At 44.1% G+C, this 23,390-nt stretch overlaps 1 protein-coding gene across 8 annotated transcripts in view; it reads right to left on the minus strand.

The window, feature by feature from the left end:
- The window catches only part of meis2a (Meis homeobox 2a), a 79,691-nt gene that overhangs the window by 6,522 nt on the left and 49,779 nt on the right, over window positions 1–23,390 (minus strand). For all 8 annotated transcript variants that reach the window (XM_080294054.1, XM_080294056.1, XM_026152674.2 and 5 more), the window contains exons 10-11: window positions 19,322–19,398; window positions 816–874 (exon numbers count right to left, since the gene is read on the minus strand). In XM_080294054.1, coding sequence (XP_080150180.1) covers window positions 816–874; window positions 19,322–19,398 — 136 coding nt within the window. The remainder of the gene's footprint in view (window positions 1–815; window positions 875–19,321; window positions 19,399–23,390) is intronic.

Consider the following 23,390-nt stretch of genomic DNA (forward strand, 5'->3'; position numbering starts at 1 on the left):
TTCTTCTTTCTTTTTTTCTTTTTTGGTAATGCCAAAGTCAATGAAGCTTAGGGTGACTGAAACATTCAGCAGGATCACATAGTGGCATACTTGCTACTACTAGGTTGTGCTTTTGGAAATCTGAACACATTAGACATGGAAAATCAGTGTGTTATGATTTACCAATATAAAGTGTTCCATCTTTTTTTAAACCAATGTAAATCTCTCGTGCATGGGGGATAAATCAAGACATAATGGTGGAATCCATTAAAAAAAATCAGAGAGGTTTTGATATTTGCAATGCAGTGAATGACTACTTAAGATCAAAATTAAGAAGAGTGATTCTTGAGGGAAGGAAATAAAAATGCAGCAGAAAATTTCAGGGGAAAGCCCCCTACCTAACTGAAAAAAAGGAAGAAAAACAAAATAGCCTAAAAAAGAAGGGAGATAACTCATAAATTGCTGCTAGCGTTTTTGGCACTCCTCTTGTGTCCAATTAGTAATTCACAGAGAGACTGCTAATATACCTCTCTTGCCACTTAGACTGGGAAATCTCCAATTAGAGTCAATCAGCAAACAGCCTGCACCACTGCTGAACACATCTCATTGAGAAAATGGAAAAGGGAATGAACGATGGAAGAGGAAGAGGAGGGAGTAGGTGTAGGGTACCCCTCTAAAAATCTGGGCTCCAGGCATAATGTGCTTGCCAGTAAAGGATTTGGAAAGGGTGTCTTCATGCAGGGAAAAGAAGCCGTACTCTACTGTAGATTAGCTGGATTGTCTGTTTGGGTTTTTTCATTTTGAAATTTTTGTTTGTCTTTTCCTTTTTTTTTTACCTGCTCGATTTGACTGATCGATCATGGGTTGTACTATTCTTCTCCTGGCATTGATAAACCTGGCAGAGGAAAAAATAAACACAGAGAAGAGAAAAGCAAACGTTAAATCACGCTGCATTCACACACAGAAAGATTCATCACGAGCCTCCACAAAGAAAAAACAGTTTTGCATGACTTAATGGCAACATTAGCCACCGAGTCCTTGAGAGAGGCGCTCACGACACAACAGCAACAAACAAAAGGGCAATTGTCTGCTGACTTGGGAACCCAGTGAGGGATACTTTTAATGTTCCTTATGATCTATTCCCCCCTCTTTTAATAAAGCTTTTGATTACGTTTGGTTGCTATGGGCACCAGGGAGACATTCCTCAAGTATTAAGTGCAACTTGGGCACAGAAGAACCCTCAACATGGCACATCCATTCCTCTCTCCGTCTCGCTTTCTTTTTTCTGTCACTACTGCTATAGTTCTACCCAACGCTCACCAACTCTATGTAATGTACTGCATCTTCTACAGTTATTGCACCAAAATGTTATTTTTTGTGGGGATACTTGAATTTCAAAATGAACTTTAAGTTCAAAATGCAGGACATAAATGGTTCCTTTCATTGCACCCCCATCTCTTCCCTCCCCCTCTGTGGGACCCCCAACTCTGGCTGCATTGTAGGGGGTTCTGCTCCCCTTCCAGCTGTCCAGAAATGAGGACCAGGCATGGGCTACGCCGTGCTTTCACAAGGTATTGTTATGTCAGTGAGCCCATCAATTAGGCTGTCTGAAGTTTTATCACCACCACAGCAGCGAGTAAGTGCACCTCCACAAAGCCTCCCCAGCCAGTCTTGCTCCTGTGGCTTTTCCAGTGTAGAGCCGGAGGTCATCTGGAGGTGACTGCCAGCCAGGGGCAACCTTTTTAACTTGGAATGGGATGCCTTGGGTTGTGTCAAACACAATCTGCCCACTAAGGCCAAGGAAGTTCTCCACCTTTATATCTTTCTTTTTACCTCTGTTGCCACCTCTTTTCATTCTGACTTTCTCTCATTCACTTTAATAAACCTGAAAACATAGCATGGACCTAGCTCTAGGGGTACCCCCATGTGGTTGATATTAAAGTGGGGTTTCAAATCACGTTGGAGCTGTCCAGCATGGAGTCTTTTGCTAGTTCCAAAAAACACAGTGGAGGGAAGAAAAAAAAAAGTCTTTACTGCCCTCTCCTAACATACGGGCCAAGGCACCATCAATATGGCTAAAGAACTGGTCATTAGAAGGAAGGGAGAGCTGGAACCAATTTGGGTTCCTAATCCCCCATGAAGCCCTGATACCTGCCCTTACCTTCTCCAATGAACTTAAACGCCTGTAATCTGCCCGGCTCAAAGTGACATGGTTAAATGTACAAAATGCACAGTTGGGAAAAGAAAGACGCGGTGCTCATTTGCCAGGGGGCATCCAGAGTGCAGGTACGCATGGGGTACTGCAGGCCCCTGAGAGAAAAAAGATGAAACAAACCCACATGAGAATAAGGGAGAATGAAAGAGGAAGATGAGAGGTGGAGTGGAATGGAGTGAAGGAGAGAGCTGTATTGGAAATTATACTATTGTAACGCATGATTTGCAATTTAAGGGAGGAATAAAAATGAACTTTTATTAACTCTGAAGTATTTTTGAACAAAGGGGACAAAACATTGCGCGATAGCTATGCTCCAAGAAATGCCCGAGGTGCTTCAGGGAGAAAGACGGTTCCAGCATCGAAACCAGCTGAGCAAGAAAACAGTAAGACATTCCTCGTATCACACTCCCCTCTTTAAGTACAGAGTGTAAGGCTTGCCAAAATATATGTCCTGCTTTCTCCCTTTGTGGATGCACCAACAGGCTCAAAATCACAACCATGTGCATTCTTACCTAACGTATTCTGGGTCACAGCCATAAACACATAATATTAAGAATGTTCTTCCCAGGTGCTAAATTCAACCATACGGTTTCTAGTGACTGCAGAGGAAATACTCTGTGCACTGGAGAGTACTCAGTAGGATCAAAGTGTCATTTTCAGATGGAAAAATAGTTGTTTATATTTGTGTTTTTCCATCTTCTTACAGACAATATATAAATGTAAGCATGCCGGGAAGCATTTAGCTGCCAGTGTTTACTAATTTTTAGTACCCAAACAGCTCTTGGGGTATGGAAAAATGTGGATTTTCAGATATTTTCCCAAATGGACCTGCTTCTTGTCAGTGTTCCCTGTTGGCTAACTGTCACGATAAAGATTCACAAAGACTATTTTTGCACACTAAACAAGTTGCCACAGTAACCAGCAGGCGACGATGTGCACCGAAAAGAGTTGGGGGGTGGGGTGGGGAGTGGGGGTGCCTCTTGTGGCCTTAGAGCACCTTTTATCGGTCTGAGTAAAGTCAATTGAGATTATCAGAGCTGGGCCAGATAACACTGTTTTCCCTCCACCCGTGAGCTGCTAATGGAGTGTGCTTAGAACAACACAACCAGGAATCCTCCAGAGATGAGGGCCAGTCAACTCAGATGGACAGTCAGATGGATGGATCAGAGGACCCAAAGTCCTGAGAGAGATACAGAGGTTGACCACAGGGATTTAGAATTCCTAAGCCACTTGCTAAAATGTGTATGTGTGTGTGTGTGTGTGTGTGCTGTAAATCTACACATCAACACCATGGACATAACCACAACCACCGCCAGTGTGTCCATAGGCTAACCAGAACACAGGAGGCTCACAGGGGACACTAGCTAAAAAACCTCCAACCCAAAGCCCATGTTTTATTATCTACATCTGGTGGTCTAGCTTATTATGGCCTGCCTCTGCTCAGTGTTAGAGCACAGAAACACCGACACGCACACACGCACACATGCACACAGAGTACCTCTCAGCATGGGAACTCCGTGCTGTCTTCAAACAAATAATTAAAGGCAAGGTTAGGGGGTCGTGTGGAGGTCATTCATTGGGATACAGCTCAGAATGTGTACAATACCCCAGGAAAAAGTGGGCTGTTGGGGGCTGCGGCCCACTGCTGTTTAATATTAGCAACTGGTTTTGTCCAGCCAATAGGCCCTAAACACATTTTCAAGCTGCGTTTCAAAAACTGCACTCACAGTGCTAAGTACACTTTAGAGCTTGCATGTTAATATGTATGCACATGTCAGTCAATATGTGTGTATAATGCATGTCAGCACATTCTTCACATACTACTGCCAGCTGGCTCACAGAAGCACTTTTATTCACTGAGATGGCGTGAAAGACGCACTTGAAAAGCACAAGCTTGTGTGCAGATACAATAATGCATCTCCACAGGAAGACCTGGTATCCATCTTCCTAATGATATAAGAAGCTAAACTTACTACGGCTGTTAGGAGTTGAACATAGTGGGCAGATATGAATGATGGAGACAGGCTAGCATGCTGTGTTTTGCTATAGCCTGTAGTTACGTGAGTGTGGGGGGACTGAGATTAAGATCTGGTCAGGCACAGAAGAAGAGATATAGATGGACTAGTGAACTTACATAATCCTAAAGCATACCACGAGACTTTTTTTTAAGTAGAGTCCTTCAATTTTACAACGCTCCCCTTTAATGCAGCAAGCCAACTGCATCACAAGCATAATAGTATCAAAGGTTACTGGAGGTTTGCAGATGTAATCACAGCAAACCAGTCTGTCTCACTCAGTGTTGTCTTAAATTTTTTTCTTACTTCCTCATCTCAGTCTGTCAGAAAGGCCTTGTTTCTAGTTAACTGACTTGCAGCCACACCTGGTAACTCGCTCCTGTTGTCAGCATTCCTTCGCTGAGAAATTGTCATGCCAAACCACCCTACCCTGGAGCACAGCCAAGAGACGGAGAGCGAGAGGGAGGGAGACGAGACAGAGAGAGGCGAAACAGAGAGTCTCAATGCTTAGTTAGCCAATTGCGGTGGAGATCACAGGAAACCTAGCCAATCAGGAGTGGGGTCACTCGTTTGACGAGTTTGTGATGAAAGAAAGAAAGAAAGAAAAAACAAGACAGAGTGAGACACGAGAATGAAATGCAGAAAACTGAATGTGCCTTATCTAAAAAATAAGCACAGGACTACTCCAAACATAGCGCTGTACAGTGTGCAAAGCATTTAAACAGTGTCACAAAAATCGTTGACAGTTTATTGCCTTCATGGCTGACCTACACATGCCCATTTTGGAAGCTCATATACCAAGTGAGAGGGGGGCAAGTTTCCGATTCCTGGGCCCCTATTCGTCTGGCTTTGTAGGAAGATTAGATGCAACACAATCTGTACAAGAACATACTGAACTCAATCCATGATCACTGCTTGCAAACATGACTGTCCTCTGGTTCCTATTAAAGCTCATTGCTTCCATACTTCCGCTTCAGACAGAAATAAAGATTCCAAACCCCCAGCGATTGAGTCAAAACTCACTAGAATCAAAGGAGGAAGGCTTTAGTTTGATGCTCTTCCACCAAAAAGAAAGGCAGAGAGACAGGAGTGGAAACTGGATGTCCTTTGACCGGGAAGTGCATGCAAATTAACCCCATGAAGAGAGTGTGTTTAGTATAAGCAAACACTAATTATGGTCCAGTCAGACACAGGGTAGTCCAAGGCTACTGAACTTCTAACACTGATCCACTGTAGTGTCAACAACGGTGATTTAATCAGCTCACATGGTCCAGGCAGGCCCCTGTAACAGTTTATACATGGCTTGCCACCAGACTGAACCTACAGTATCTGTGGATTTATCATAAACTATCACAAAGGAGCTTTTCACTCCTCTAGGATAGAGATAAGTGACAAGGAGGTAGGAATGGGGAAGCTTTCTCAAGCTCATCAGCGACAGAGTTTCCCTTTTCTATACCTTCTTCGCTTCTTTAAGTTAAAACAGGAGTCGAGAGACATGTGCCGGGCGAACATTACCTCACCCCTGTGTTTGATTTAGTGCAGATGTGAAGCAGAGCAAGACAGGATCATTTTTTTAGAAACGTCGGTGAGGGCCCGCGTTTAGGGCAGCCACTGTGTTTACATAGTTTTACCTCTGTCTATCTCTTCCCCTCTCTCTCGCTCTCTTTCTCACATCCACTGTGCCTCCATATTCCCACCTCCCACGCCACCTCACCCCCCCACACACACTCTTTTGTCTGCCTCTGAAAGGGGGACTGTTTCACCTCTCCTCCATGGACTTTCACTGACCTGTTTTTCTTTCCCTTTTTATTACTCCACTCATTGCCCATTTGTGGCATCCCCCCCTCAGTCCTATATGACTAACATTTGCATTGCTCTGTCAGTCTAGCGGCAGAAGTCATTTCTCTCTGAAACCCGCTGAGTACGAGTCATTAAGACTCCAGTGGAAAATCAGACAAAGAATTATATATTTGTGTTGCAAACTGACAAGATTTAACGAGGAGCTAATTAAAATAAATCAATAGCACTGCGGCATGCTTGCTCTCTGTCTCTCTTTTCTCACTCTGATTCTCTGTCAGCACCAAAGAGGTGGAATACTGCAGTGTGGAGCACAACGCTAGGAAAGTAATTGTTTAGCCTTAAAACCAGGCAGCCGTCATCCATGCATTATGAAGAATAAGTGGGAACTGACTCACTCATCACAAAAGGGTAAATATCTGATAGAAATATGGAACAATAATCCCAAAAGTCTCGCTCTAAACTAAAACACCAAAGCAACACACACAAGAAAAGAAACAAACATAGACATCTCTCCCTCTATTTACCCTCCCATCTAACACCTTCTCCCCTCTTCCCCCTGTCCAGTGACGGTATGTCACCTCTGGGCCTTGCAGTCCAGCAGCCTGACCCCTACAGGGCGGGCTGTACGGCACCAGCTGCTGACTGTCCGTCAAACACCTCCAGAGCAGCGTTGGGCCAGGAAGACCACGCTTGTTGCCCCTTTGATCCGGCAAGCAGCAGCTGCTGCTCCACACAGCAGCACTTTGTTCCTCTGTCTCCTCACCACACTCTGTCCTACGGCACAAAACACCAAATCCAGCGCAGAAGTGGGAAAAAAAATGTGGGGGTTATGGGGGTGGGGGCAAAAACGAAAAAAAAATTCCTCCCTACAACATCAACAAGCTCTGACAACGGCAGCGGGGGTTTTTCTTGGCCCCAACAGAGCTCTTAGGCATCTACTTCTTGACGCTTCACCCTCCCTTCTCTTTTAAAAGATACGATAGTTATTGTTCAAATCAGCCAGGGTGAATGGAAGGGACTGAGGCCAAGCCCGCCCCAGGCGTCAACACACCTGTATGAAAGAGACCTTATTGTAGCAACCCAGCATTACTAACTTGCCCTAGCACTACCAGTTTTCTGAAGTAAGAAAGAAGGACCAAATCATCTCATCTGCATTTTTCTATCGACACAGTCTCTTAACATTTTCCTTCATGTATAATATTTCCTTCATTAACTTCCTCCTTTTTTTAACCGATTGCCACTCGACAGGGGTAATACGAAAGGAGTTGATCCCACAAATCTCTTGTTAGCAAGACACCCCCCCTCCCTGCTCCCACACCCACCTTAAGACAACACCTTATTAATGTGCACAGGTGTACAAAAGGTATTTTCTGCCTGCACAGGAGCCGAGGGACCAACAGCTGCATTTTTTCTTGTTTGAAGAGCGCCTGAAAACAACCAACATTCTTAGGTCAATATTAGCCCTCGTCAAAGGCTCCAGTACATAGCGCGTGACAGAGGCCGTCAGCGCTGGAAGGTAACGCTCATTCCTCATAAGCCAGCTTCTCACCTTTTGGATGGGTGAGGTTTTCCTGCTTTCACGAAGGACCAGCAAGAAATAGAACAGATACACAGAACACATACTGGCAGGCTGCCTCTCTCTCTCTCTCTCTCACACACACACACACACACACACACACACACACACACACACACACACACACAGAGCCAGGCAGGGGGAATAGAGAAACTGACTGCAGCACTATCATTACCCCAGCCTACCCATCAGCTCTCCTGAGATGAGTGGGTGTGCTTACAAGATCACCCCAATTTCACAGTTGTGAAGAGTGCCACCCCTATTGCCCACATTCGCTTCTCTTTTTTCCCCCCTCCACTATGCCAGACCTGTTGGACTCCTTTTCATGTCTTTGCGAAGTGGGCAGGTATAATCTCAGTTTCCTTCCACTTCTTAGTGCCAACATAGAAAATCTGTGGCTTTTCTCGCTTCTCTCCCCTGAATTATCTTTCCATCTCTTCTTCTTTCACCCCGTCTTTTGTCTCCCCGCTCTCTCGTTTTCTGCTCCCTTTCATTCTCAACCCCGTTTTCTCTCTCTGCCTGGTAATCGAGTGAGAGATTCCGTGACTCTGTGACTCCCCCTTATTGTCAGATATCAAACAGTGCGGCTTTGTGGATTACCATGAGAAGCTGATAATGACATGATAGAGGCGTGATATTTCAAACAAAATTGAGTGTCAATTGCCTGCATCGTCTAGGCAACACAAGTGTCTGCTCTGTGGCAGCCAGACAGGAAATAAGGCCAATCTATTTCCTTTGCTTCATATCAAACCTCTCTCCTCTCCCCCTTTTATAAGACTGTAATGGGTTCAGCTCAAAGAGAAGAAGAGAGGGGGCCTGCCAAGAGCAACAGTTACATTCTCTCTCTCTCTCTCTCTCTCTCTCTCTCTCTCTCTCACACACACACACACACACACACACACACACACACACACACACACACACACACACACACACACACACATAATGTACATGTATTCTCACATTTGCAGACAGCTTGCACTCCTGAATATAAAAATGTATTAGAAGGCATTAAAAATAAAAGGTGCCCTCATCTTACCACCCCGTTCCCAAACATATGTATACATTCATATTCTCCCCCTGCTCTTGAAGTTTTTACTCCTCATGCTGGTGTGCTACTAACCGTGAATTTAGGGCAGTGAAAATGCACTGCAGTTTGAGCAATTAAAAAGTGACACCTAAACCTAGTGGATCGACCAGTGAGATTCTCTAATGCCTGGCTTTAGGTGCCGCTGCACTTGAGAGTCTTTCAGAACCAGACTACTGCAGAGTACAGGATTCAGTCTGTGTGTGTATATTTGGGAAGGGATTCTCCCTCCCTCTGGGATGTCATCATCTTCTCATCACTGGGTCTCTGGCGTGTGACTGAGTGTTTCCATCGAGCACGTTTCCATGATGTTGTCTGAGCGAGCGAGTTTGCGTCTAGCACATATTAGTGACCGCGAGAGAGTCACCGGTTAAATGTTGTCAGCTTGCCTCTCACTTCCCTATTGAATAATTAATCTGAGTTTCAATTGCACATAATCGCTTTGAAATATACACGAGTGAACTCACAGGCACACAAACACACATGCGCCGGCACAGTCAGAAGCAGAGTTTAGGGCTAAAAAGTCCAGCAGCAGGCTAGTGATATAAATAGCTGTTGTTTGTGGAAGGGACTGCTGGCAGAAGCAGCAGTGACACTGTGGAGCAGACCACAGGGACTCTGATGTGCTTGGTGGCCTGAAGCGAGCCCTCTGCCTCTCAGATCAGCTCTACCACCAACTGTGTAAAAGCTTTGACTGGCCTCCTTCATATGTGACAGCCTTAAACAAATACAACAAAGCCACATTCTATTAAGCCTACACTGCAGAAGATCCTTAAAGGTCCTTAAACTTAAGCCTCTGAACTGACATGTGGGATGTTTTTATATGACACGTCTAGTAAAAGCCCCAAAATACAGAAAACTCAATTCTCAGCCATCCGTGTTCTTTAGATTTCAACTATCCAAATACATTATAAAGAATGTATCTCATACAATACAAATGCATTACCACATCACAGCAGCCCTACCCAGCAGCCTTGACCCACACCAGTTTGCCTACAGAGCAAACCGATCGACAGAGGACACCATAGCAACAGCACTCAATGTAGCATTAACACATCTGGAGAGGCAAGGAAGCTATGTGCGTATGCTCTTTGTGGATTATAGTTCGGCATTTAATACCATTCTTCCATACAAACTGGACGCCAAGCTAAAAGACCTAGGGCTTCCTCACAGCACCTGTAAGTGGATCAATAGCTTCCTCACCGACCGCAGACAGAGAGTGAGAGTGGGACGTTACACATCTCCAGCCCTAAATCTAAGCACTGGGTCGCCACAGGGCTGCGTGCTTAGTCCACTGCTCTACTCGCTTTATACACACGACTGCACCCCCGCCCACCAGAGCAACACCATTGTAAAGTTCGCAGATGACACTACTGTGGTGGGGCTCATATCTGGGGGAGATGAGTCTGCCTACAGAGATGAGGTGGAGCGGCTGTCTTCATGGTGCAAGGATAACAACCTTCTCCTAAACACGAAAAAGACCAAAGAACTCATAATTGACTACAGAAGACACAAGACAGAAATCCAACCACTAATCATCAGCGACGACTATGTGGAGAGGGCGGCAGACTTCCGCTTCTTGGGAGTCAGCATAGAGGGAAACCTATCCTGGAGTGTGAATACCTCTGAGCTACTGAAAAAGACACAACAGAGACTGTACTTTCTGAGAGTGCTTAGGAAGAACAACATCACACAGAGACTGCTGGTATCTTTCTACAGAGCCTCCATCGAAAGCATACTAACGTACTGCATAGGCATATGGTACGCTAGCTGCACAGTGGCTCAGAGGAAAGCACTCCAGGGAGTAATCAACGCTGCCCAAAGGACAATCGGCTGCCCTCTCCTCAAACTGAAAGACCTACACAGTTCCCGCTGCCTCAAAAGAGCCCATAACATCATAAAGGACACCTCACACCCTGGACACTCCATGTTGGAACTGCTGCCTTCAGATAAACGGTATAGAACAACATACACAAGGACTAACAGACTCAAACACAGTTTCTACTCAATTGCAATATCATGTCTCAATGCTACTAAAAGTAGATGACTTTCATTGCCCCTGTTGTCATTTGTGCCCTTGATGTTGGAATGCTTTCAGACATGTTTTGTTGGATGCGCTAACAAATTGACTGAGTGATTGATTGTTTGAGTGATATATCAACTAGGTCGTATGTTGAGTGTCTGTATGGGGCCTTAGGCCTGGATTGCTTGGGTGTATTTACTGTATGAGAACACTGTATTTTATATGTATTTCTATCTTTTATATCATATCTATTATAGTTTTTAAGTATTTATCTTTCGTGATGTTGCACTGACCGGAGACATCTTTCAATTTCATTGTACTTGTGACAATGACAATAAAGAATATTCTATTCTATTCAATATAACAAAAGGATGATAAAGCAGGTATATCTTGGGTGTTTGACACCCACTACTACCAGACTGACACCCCATTCCACCTCACGTGCTCACAGAGTCCCAATTGAAACATCATCACCAGTAATGGGAGGAATAAATATTCATAAGGGTGGGAATAGAGAAACCCAAGATTAGGGTAATATGCCTTTCATTGTTCTTTCCCTTTCCTTTTGCCAGCGCTTCCTCTATATCTCTGCATCTTGTTATGCATGTTATGGTGTTGGATAATCTTGGCTAATTCCTCAAGCTACCTCTGATAACTTCATCAAAGTGTGTCTGTTTGCTTGCAGAGAACGTGGCAGCATGCTACTCTGTTTATTTCTCACTTCTCCCAAATTGCAAATTAGCAGGTTTGATATGTGCAGGAGTTTGGGCCACACTCCAATTAAGATTGGATTGTTTTTGTGAAGAGGCCCTCCCTCTCTCCCCCTCCTGCTCTCCCTTCCCTTTTCTGCTTGGCACCAGGTCTACTGATATCTCATCCATAACAGGCCTGAACTGGGGCAGAGCATGGCTTAAACCAACAAAGGACTATATTGATTTATAGGGTCTCCCGTGATGGGCTTATTGGCCTACACCTCAAAGCCACAGAGGGCACAGGGCCATGAATCACAGCTTCAGAAAATACACAAGCGCACAACAGGTAAGAATATTACACTGCAGTGTTGCTAACAATGTGATTACAACTCTCTCCCGTTTTCTGTCCCGACCACATTTACTTTCATCACGTCTTAAAGGACGGAGTGGGTGGTAATTGGAGCTTATTTTGAATATGGCACCACAGAAACAAAGCAAAGACAGACGAACATGCCTATTTACATCGTGTTACCGTGCACCCAAACACAAGGACAGAGGGAATTGCAAATTGTGTAAGGAGGAGGTAAAGGAAAACAGAGAGTAACAGAAAGAGTGAGAGAATGAGCGTGCCTGGACAGAGAGAAAATACCTTGGTAAGGTTCAGGGAGTTTAAAGAGCTCAGCCAAAGAAGGAGCTCCTGTCCTCTCTGGCTCCAACACACACAAACACACACATACACGCACATATACCCTCAAGGCCATTCTGTTACACCTGGTCACCTTTATCCCTTTTAGCCCTCTACACCCCACCCCTGCTTTTGAATACACACACCAAAAACACATACATAACATCCATTCTCCTAATTCACATCACCACCAAGGCACACATAGCAGCACCCTGTGCCTAACACACAGCTCCGCTGGCTATCTCCCTCAGCAGATAAAACTAATTATTCCAAATCTACTCTGTCAGGTTGTCTGATCCTCTGGGGCCTCAGTTTAATTCTCTCTCTCCCTCTGTCTGTCTCTCTCCCTGTGTGTCATTGGTTCGCTCTCAGTCATAAGCCACAAAAAGACCAAGAATCTGCGCCAGATGACCTCCCAAGTAAAAACATAAACAGAGCGACTACCCATAAAAACACATATAGCATCACAACAGCTGAAGTTCATGACTTTCTTTGTGAAACCAGACTATTCAACATAACTGCCAAAATGTAAGTTCGATTTTTAAAAAAAAATGCACAACACAATAAAAATCGGGGATCGAGCCTTGCGCTCTGAGCAACTTTGAAAAATCACAATTATTGCATGACATCATCCAGCATACAATCCAAGGGACTTATGCACCTATTCAAATGCTTAGTCCCTCTGTTGGCACTTGATGTTGGCACCCATGTCAGGCTTTAGAGCTAAATAACAGGCCAATATGCCAGGCTTTCCAGCAGCACACCCTGAAAGCCTGTGGAGAAACTATTCGTCCCAATGAGCTCTAAAGGCAAATGGAAGCTCATAAACAGAGACTCGACTGTATAGACTTTGCATTTTATCTTTCAGCAGTTTCCCCCTTTTATTGGCCAGGGATCTCTATAACAGGAGGGAGAAAGGGAGGGATAAGCAGGATGAGAGGATGGCAGAAAGAGTGAGAGAGAGAAAGGATGACAGTAAGGATGCAAAGAAAGAAGATGATGGCAGAAAGAGAAGAAGAATAAGAATGAGGTAGAGGTTGGGAGAATGAGATAGAGGAGTGCTGGGGTCACAAATCTTGCTGCTATTCTAGTACGTGACATCTTCGCTCGTTTGCGGCTGCTCATTAACAAACAATACTGCTGTGAAATTGGTTTAATGACAAAGTAATAAAATTGCTATTCTGCTCACAGATGGCCTCAGGCGCAGGGAGATTCTAGCAGGCTTACTGTGGCTGCCCGTGTGCATTAAGCTGCTTGTTCATGAAAACAGCATCCTACACTTTCTTTCTCACTATCATCAACCCTTTTTTTCTTTTTAAGTTCTTTCTCTTCTTACAAATGAAATAAATTAACCTACTTTTCTGCCTTGTTTTCTCCTTGAATTCTCCCTCTCCCACACTCTCACCCTCTTTCTCTCTCTCTAGTGGATTCTTTTCCTCGCTCTTTCTCTCTCTCTTTCTCTCGATCTCTCCCCAGTTCTCACCCCTAGTACAGAAATTACCATCTTAAAATAAAAAAAGGGGGGCCTGCCCACGCAAACGCAGCTCGACTTCATTTCAAAAGCAGAGCCCTTGTTATTAAACGACCCACCAATAAAAACCAAGCCGTTGAGGAATAAAAGAGCCAAAAGGAGCAGAGAAGTACAAAGACCTCCCTCCTCCCATCTCTCTCTAATGCTTTCTCTGTAATGCCTCTTTTAGCTCTTTGCCGCTCTATCTTGCCTGGTCTGGCTTCGTTCTTCTTGCATGCCGTCTGCGCTTTGGAGAATCTTGAGCTTGCAATGGGAAAACAAGTTAAAGAAGGCATTCGTTTTCGTGCACGATCAGCCGACATTGCCAGTTTTTGTGAAAGTACCACCTGTTTTCCATAACTCAGAGGTGGGCACTGGGTTGCTTCATAGCCTCGTTGGGTGTCCATACCATGCTACGAGTCAGCGTGCCCCCAGTGCCTGATAAAAATGTTAGTGAGCCCTGTTAATCACAGTGAGAATTTCAGCAGGGCTAATGTACTCACATATACTGTGAGAGCACGGTGGCACACATTAGTGTCAGCTGTTTAAGACTCCCATGGCTTAAACTGTGAGTAAAGCATGTGTCTAGATGGTGCAGTTAACAGATATTTGGATCTGTAACAACCGCTGAACAAAATGAAAAAGAAAATGAAACCTGCTACGAAAAAAGAGCCCGTTCTGTTCTAATCTTGCCAATAGTGAGAATATGTTTTTTTAAATGTGTTTCTTCCTCCAAAACAGATGAAACAGGATTATTATTACAGCATCAAGAAAGCAGCCAGATCAAATGAACTTAGCGGGTAGAGGGTGTTGGTAGGGGGGATGGCACTTGGGATCCGACAACAGAGTCAATTCTGCTAATTAACTGCCAATTAGCGGTCCCTAAATGAGAGGGATCATGATGCCTGTGTTGGCAGCACCCCGATAGTCTCTCTTTTTAGTTAGACACACATATACACTCATGCTTGCACACACAGATACACCAGAGAGACACACACACACACGCAGCCACAACCTCTCCACACTCTGGCTGTATATTTAGAAAGCCAGGGGCATGAGATGGCCACTGCTGGGAGTCCCTGGTTGCAGCCAAAAAAAGGCATGACATTTCCATCTGGGTCAAAGTTAGACAGATAACCAGCAACTTCAGTCAACTAGCCCACCAATGTTGTAGAAAAGAAGAGATAGAAAAGTAGGGAGTGGGCAGTGAGCAGAGTACGGGGTGGGGGTTGGGGGGACCTCAAAAGCCTCTGTGTGAGATTCATGAGACGTAAATACTTATAAAGAATGTGGAAAAACAGGCGGCTAGGCCAGTTTCATAACTTTATGTTACATTTGGAAAATATTAGTTATTATTTTGCATTTCATAATGGGCGTCGCTGCCAAACCAGAGAATCATAAAATCGTATAAAATCGTAAAAGGCAGTGTTCCTAAGTGTCTCTTTGGCCCGAGAAAGGGGGATGGAAAATGCTTTCTAAGTGGAGGAACAAATTTGCTTTTGCTTTTTCTCTTTCGTGTTTTCAGACACCACAAACAAATGTTAACATTTTGCACATGAACCTTCAGTGCAGCCACTTTGTATCGCCGCCGAGTGATTTAAAGTCTGTAAAATCTAGAGGTGATCCAGGATGAGTTGATCTGAATGGGAATGGGGAACCTGCTGTGAAGAGAGCTACAGATCAGTCAGTTTAGAGCCATCTAAATTCAGTTTATCTGCATGCTGTGCCACAGCAGAGCACAATCGGGGGTCATAATCGGGATTCTATATAGATAGGCTAAAGTTCAAAAGGCATATAATTGTAATGACTTTTGATTTTTTATTTGCTTATTTATTTAATGTATTTTTTATTTTATTTGTGGCATTCTTTCAAGATCCTGTTTCAGTCCTGTTTAGCTTATTTCCCCAGTGCACCTGCCTGCTCAGTTACTCGACATATGAATGACATTGGTCGCACATAACGCAGTTTGCTGGCTTAGTCAGAGCACATCCTTCTGTTCTTAAAACAGAGTAATTAAACATATTATTGCTAATACAGTACATGTACAGTTATTTGTTGGCGACTGTTCAAGGTCAAAAAAAAAAAGAGAAAACAATCAGTGCACCACACTCCACACTGAACTGCCACAGAGATTGAGCCTATTTCATCTCCTCAGTGGGCACAGGCTGCTTGGCGCCGTTGTCTGGCGGATATCCTTCCCTTATCATGTGACCTGTGCTCCGACAGGGGGCAAAGGTTGGCTGCGATCCGCCTCTGTGTCTTAATAACTCACTCATTGTATTCCTTTCTGCCGCTAATTGGAGCCTCTCCTCACTGTGTGTGTGTTTGTGTGTCTGTGCATGTAGTCTCCCCTGGGCTGTAGAGAGGAGGCAGACAAGTAAAAATAGAGTGTGGCTTAGTGCCCTCTTTATTGTTATTAGTGGTCCAGTGGCACAGCAGTCAGTTATCATCGATGCCAACAAATGACATATTCGCTCTCTGATTTGTTCTGCACCCCCACCCCCACCCGACTGCAACCCAACAACCCCCCCCCCCCCCTCACTCAGCCATGGAAATGGCCAACTGACTGCCTGCGAGATGAGGGAATAATGACGGGCCGATTTCCTTCCTTTTTTTAGATGCCATTTCTTTCAGTCATCTGTCATCGGCATCATCTCTCAGGCCCATGTAATAACCCTGTGTGTGTAGTTACATGCCGCCTGTGTGAGCGCGCGCGTACCCGTTGGTGCTGTGGTAAATAACGGCAGGACAGTCGGTGTGTGTGTGTGTGTTTATGGCAGAGAGCGAGGGCACATCGTGCTGGGTGTGATGCTGAGACATGAAAGGATTCGGTCAGGCTCCATTTAGTTCAGAATGATAGCAGGACACTGGGAGCTGCTGAGGAAGGCAAATTTGCCGCCAGACACTGTAAACTCTAAATGCTTCTTTAGCTTATGAACACCTGTCTGCCATTTCACCTACTTCGCTATCCCAGAATGCCATGTGTGACATGGCCCTCACCTTTTCCTGCAATCTTAAACAAATGCAATTACATATCAGACCACTCCCACGTTCTCTTAGCATGACGCCTGCTGTCTCAAATGTAAGCAGGGCAAACAAAACCCCACACTATCTAATGGTCAACTAATGGTGTCCTGACACACTGTATACTCATACACATCTCTGAAGTTCCCATTAGTAATAATGCACATACAAACACACCTTTGAACGCAGGGGAAACTATTAACAGGATAATCAAGTCTTTCCTCTCATAAGCTCAACACCAGAGCAATGAGATTGTGGACTTTAACCCTTTCCTTTGCCCTTATTAACATCAAACAGCTGTTGGCGTGTGGGCTACAAACAGGTGAGGCTGTTTTCTAATTATATATTCTCGAGTTAGACTCCGCCGGAGTATCAGAGTGTGGCGCTGAGACAAAAGGGTTTAAACCAGTTGAGTTTTGCTTTCTGCCTGCACAGGTGAGCTCCAGGTAAATGTAAAGCTAGGTGTCATTTGGAGGGGATGGTGCTGGGAGGTTTGATGGGGCAAAAGGGGAGAGAGTGAGATGCACTGTCTATTGACTATCACACAGTGCACCGTTGTGCCCTCGCTGGGCTGCGATTGTGCCGGCGGACAAAGCCCTGATTCAGCACATCCTTTCCCCGAGGGAGAGCTCTGGAAACCGAAGACGGCGGCCATCCCCTCCCTATTCCCCCCAATCATCCTTTGCTTCTTTTCCCCCCTGTCTGTCGCTATCTCTCTCTCTCTCCCTCTCTCTGGTCAGTAACATGGCAGTAACCATGCATCAAAGGGAATAACAGAACAATGCAAGGGACCAGCCAGGAATTTGAGGGGGTTTTTTTGAAACAGGAATTTCATATGGCTAAGTTCTGTCATATCTGGGGTGAATGATCTGAGCAGCCACTGGACCAAATATCAAAGAGAAAAACAAAAAGGTCAGACATTTAACTATAACTCGCTACCTAGCCTAGATAGTAAAAAGTGGAAAACTTCTGCACCTTCTTCTCACCTTTCCCTTACTGTAACATAGCCAGTAACGTGGCAGAGTCACCCAGGCCTCCCGACATCAGCCGGGATGCACCACAGATACACTAATGGACTCCAAGCCTCTTCAGTAACTGGTATGTATTTTATAAGAGGCCTGGTGTAAAGTTAATACAGCTCTGTGATCATCTGTGATTATGCATCTGTGTGCGTATGCTCAAGGATGTTACACAGTGCAAGATGCTTTCAGACCAAATGGATGGCTTGAATTTCATGGCCAATGAGAAGGCAGGGACTCGTCTCAGATCTATCTCTGTCTATGTCTCTGTCTATTTCTCTCTCCTCCCAGGTTAGCAGAGTATTTCTGCATTAATCACCATGACACAGGCAAGGCAACTCAATTTTCTGCTCCTGTAGGTAAGGTGCATGGCGTCCCGAAACGGTGGCACGAGGCATGAAACAGGCAAGCGGGGGCTAATCTTTGGTTACTAGTGTAATTGAAATGCTATCCACACTGTAGGGTGCATTAAAGTCTGATAACACCGGTTCCTGTGGCCAATTTAAGTAGCTTGACTTCCCCTGGCTAGAAGGGAATAAAGCAAAGGGTGAGAAAGAAGGGGAGAGAAAGAGAGAGGGAGCGAGCGAGAGAGAGAGAAACGAAGGAGACAGAGTATGTCAGATAGTGGGGGGGAGCACGAGGGAGGGGGCTGATAGATAAGGCCGACAAACCAGGCTAATTCTCCAGGCATGTTTCTCATTGTGATCCAGGAAAAATGAGAAAAAAATGAATCACAGAACCAAAAAATCAATTGACCCTCGGGTGGCTTGTCAGGCTGCGAGTCTGATAAACCTAAAAGCTTCGTTAATGTCAGCCTGCCTGTACCCAACAGATAGAGCACTTTGTAAATGAACCCGCTTTGATAAATATATTAAGGAAAGCTGTGAATAAAAGGCACAGACTTGTCATTTGTAAATAGAACCCCCGCTACATGGAATTAGAATGATAAAATGGGGTTCCATATAATTAAGTTTGTGTAAGACCTGAAATCCGTGCAAATACCTTCCCGGAATTTTGAAAGGAAGCTGTCAGTTCAATTAATCTGAACATCACCCTGAGAATGTACTGAACAAAATTAAGCTGCAGATAAAACCTGGGCTAGTATTTTGATAAGTAATTCCTGTATCATTTCTTTGCTTCTGTGATCATTTTATTTAATCCACCACCCCCAGTTATGTGCTAAGCCATCTACAAAGGCCCTGCTGGCCAGGCCACCAAAACCTTAATCCACCATATAGCTGGTGTAAAATGGGGAGGGGGTGGAAAGGCAGTTTTGCCTTTTGTGGGGGCACCAGTGGCGGTGGTAGGTATGGTTTTGGATGAAGGGGTGGGGTGGGTGTGGGGGCTGTAGGGGTAGCTTATGATCAGTGCCTGTCTCCCTTAAATATATCCCAGTGAATACATGTGCATCAAACCACAAAGACCACTGACTTAGCCGCGGAACACTTTACAGATAACACCGGAACATCCTGGTAGCTTACATATAATAATGTTACAAAGGTTGTCTGTGTGTATGTCTATGTGTGAACCTCTGCATGTGTCTGTGAGCGATGGGGAGGGATGTACATAAACGGTTTTCACACTTTAGGAGCATTAGCCGTCTTGGCTGATGGGGAGAGGGAGGCGAAGGCTTTTGAAAATAAAAGGCAGAGCGATGCTGGTGGTGGAGATAGGGCAAGCGGAAATCTTGACTCACCAGTTGTTTACTTGCAAGATGGTGAGGCCCGTGTCTTGGGCTAGCTGCTTCTTCTGCTCTTCAGAAGGGTATGGGTGCTGCAGGAGCAAGCAGAGAGAGAGAAACAAACACATACATGAGCCTCTTTGACATACAGATTAGCATAAATATCCATGCATGTAAGCACTCGTATAGCGAAGCGCTGGAAAACGAACACGTGCTTCGAGTCAAGTTCATGGCTGTTGCTTATTACTGTATCTATTCAATATGTTCCTGTGTTTGTTGCATTGTGTAACTTAAGACTGGACCTTCTCATGACCTCCACCCAATGCTGCCTCTTGCACATTATAGACATTCACACCATACACGTGTCCACACCCACGCATACATACACACACACACACACACCTACACACACACACAAACACACACGCACAGTTTAGTGCAAAACCTGTAGGAGCTGGCCAAACAAGTTTGTTAACACTGTCACCAGTGATAACCCCCATTCTTTATCCCCACCCTGCCTACACAAAAACAACATATAGCACACCTCCAGAAAGAAAAGACACTTATGACCATACACACTTTGACAAACATGACTTTCCAGTAGGCCTAAGCCATATATTGTGGTGTCTGAGAATCCTTTTATAACATACCGGCACAGCAACAGATTGAGTGGGTGAAGATTTGTGGAGAATACATTTATCTTTCCTTGAATGTCTGACATGTATCCCGGTGGTGGCTCTTTCATAGAGAGCAGCTGAAAAGAGACTAATGCTAAAAGAAGAGAATGCTGTGAAATGTGCTCCACAGATATGCCAAGATTTTTACCTGAAAATGTAATTCTCCAACAAGGTCTGCAATGATACTATTTGTGTCAGGTCCAATCTAGAGAACATTGGCTGATATAAATGGCAGACCTTGGGCTGCCTTGCTCCCCCTGGGCCTGCTATGAAGCATGACAAAACAACAGTGATCGCTGGTGACAGATGTCTTTAAGGGCCAGATTAGGAGTCGGGGCGCACGCAAACGAAACAAATGAGACACTATGTGTTTCATTCAGCCGCTGTAAACAGAAAGCATGCATGCACACAAGCACGTGCAAACAGAAATGCAAATAGACAGATGAAAATTATTCATAGACCTGACACCTACAAATCAAAACACACACACACAAATCCTTTTTGAGGTGATGTTTATAACTCCCCCTCCCCCCAAAAAGAAAAATACCTTAAATCTTCAAAACTTTAATTTGATTGTTTCAGTTCCTTTCCGGGTATATGCTCATTGAGCACATTTCACAGCTGGCAATGTATGCCCAGCTCGTGTTAATTGAATTGAATTTTAACTTGAAATGATAGCAGTTGCTCAAGAAGCATTTTCTCATTTACCGCTGTAATAATTTATATGAGAAGTCATATCAGCAGAGAAGGAGATTCCTCCTTTCAGGTAGCCCTGCCTGTTTAAATGTAGTCTGTTTTAATTAAAGAAGGGATGAAAAAATGGTTTGAGGAATGTGCACAATTAATAACAAACAAGGCTGAGATTGGACAAATAATGACTCCCGGCTGCAGAGGGGGATTAATCTGATTTGTACTTGTGTACTTAGTCCCTTTTAATATGCTAAAATCATTAACAAAGGAAAGATGATAATGCTTGCATAGAAATACATTTTTTGATTGCCAGGTGTTGACATTTCCTTGGCTACCGGAGACAGAGTTGCCAAGGTATTGTGTGTGTGTGTGTGTATGCACATTTGTGTGTGTCTCTGTGTAAACATTTTCAAGAGAAGCCACAGGGTGCACAAGATACAAGCTCTATTTTATATATATATATTTATATATATATATATATATATATATATTTATATATATATATATATATATATATATATATATATATATATATATATACTTTTTTTTAATCCATTTTTCCTTTTAAGTATACACTATATAAACCTCGAGTATGCAAATGCGCCTAAAAACCTACACAAGTAGAGAGCTGGCTAAAGATGATGTCGTATGGAAGTGTGGAGATAGGAGCAGCCTAAATTGGAAATGGGAGTGGGTCATTTACATTGTATTAAGGCTTCCTCAGCCTCTCAGCCCCAGACCCGGTCATCAATCGCCTACTGTCAGCCAGAGCGCGCTCTAGCCTGGTGATAAATACGCTGGCCAGCGGCACGGCTCGTCCAACAGCCACCACGTAATGAATGGTTTGAACAAACAAGAAAGATGTCTCATCAAGGAGAGTGGGGATGTTAAAGCCCCCCTCGCACACAAAACCCCTGAGTAAGGAGATTTACTCTGACCGCATAGACAAGAAAAAAAAAATCCTATTTCGTTCAGCTCATACCTCTTCCCCTCCTTACTTATACCTCCCTGTGTCAGATGATCACCCCCTGCAATCTTAATACTTGTAAGCATTCGCCCATAGGCACTGCTGAGCGTACACACAGAGAAACAAATCTAAACGCAAACAGACTGCAACATACAAACAGCATGAGTACATAATCAGTCTCTTCTCTTCATCTCTGCTCGGCATTCTTTGTCTTGCATTTGTTGCTGACCCTCCATGCCCGACATATGTGTGATTTTTTTATGAATTAGAATGCAAACCAGACCTGGCGACACACACACACACACACAAACATAAACACACAGACATAAGAAACAAGCTGACATGGTGGGCCTAGTGGTTACAAGTCTGGAGTAGCTGTGAAATTGGAGAATGGTTGATTGTTAACTGCCACAAAAAATACATACAAATACATACAAATACATACATATATATATATATATATATATATATATATATATATATATATATATATATATATATATATATACATATATATATATATATATATATATATACATATATATATATATATATATATATATATATATATATATATATATATATATATATATATATATATGGCAAAATCTTGAATGCAAAGTGATTGGAAAAAAAAAAGTCCAATGTGTATCTTCCTGGATATGTCCCTCTCTACCATCAGGGGACATATGACATGAGTATTTAATGGAAGGAACACAAACACAGTGGAAGATCAAAGATGGTATTGATAACCTCCCCACTGGCTTTGGAACCACTCAATATGTTCAGTTACAAACACCACAGCCAATATCCTTAAAAGAAGATTGACCACAAAATGTAAAGCAGTCTATAAATAATTAGAGGCAGACATGAGCAGTTTCAATTTGTTGTCCCGGCAGCGCGAGTCTCGGTTCGAAACAACCCCGTTAATTATTCTGAAACCTGTTAATGGAACAGGGCACATTATCCTGATGGGCACATGTTGTCTAGCTCCTGCAGTCTGACCTTAAAAAAAAAACCCCACTCAGACAAACATCAACACAAACACCGATGCATACGCAGGTGGACCAAATTCTGTCTTTTCCTAAGAATTGAGCTGTGCTTGTACTTCTGTGTGTGTGTGTGTGTGTGTGTGTGTGTGTGTGTGTGTGTGTGTGTGTGTGTGTGTGTGTGTGTGTGTGACCGACTGCTGGCTAAATTACAGGGTTTGATGTGCTCTGTGCTCTCTGATAGTGCTGGATGTAATGGCCCCTGTGGTTGCTGAACATTACAAGCTGAGGTAGCTCTAGCATCTGCTGCGTACGGTCCTTGACCCCACCCTCACCCCCACCACCACCACCCGCCTGAATCCAGCTTAGCAGCTTGGCATTTCATTGTATGCAATAACCACATCTACCGCTGGACCCGTCTTAACTTGACACCACACCTTTTGCACACCTATCTACTCATCCAACATCCAGTTTGTCATATATCACTTTTGTGCTCTCCTGACACCTATATGCACCCATCATCAAATCCCGTGGCCCGGTCATTATCCCGGCTGTTCCGTACAACCCCCACCACTTTTCCTGCTCTGCGGCTTTCACTCTTCCCCCTGAACCTGCAGCTCCTTGCATGAGCTGCAGTTGGACCCCATTGATGAATTACATCATCAGTGTGTGACATGAGTTATAGAGGCAGGTCACAAGGTTACAGTGGCTTGCAAACCAATTCCATGCTAATGACTCACAGGAAATCAAAGGCCATTGGC

This window comes from Astatotilapia calliptera, chromosome 19 (assembly GCF_964374335.1).
Source record: "Astatotilapia calliptera chromosome 19, fAstCal68.1, whole genome shotgun sequence".
NCBI classification, from domain to species: domain Eukaryota; kingdom Metazoa; phylum Chordata; class Actinopteri; order Cichliformes; family Cichlidae; genus Astatotilapia; species Astatotilapia calliptera.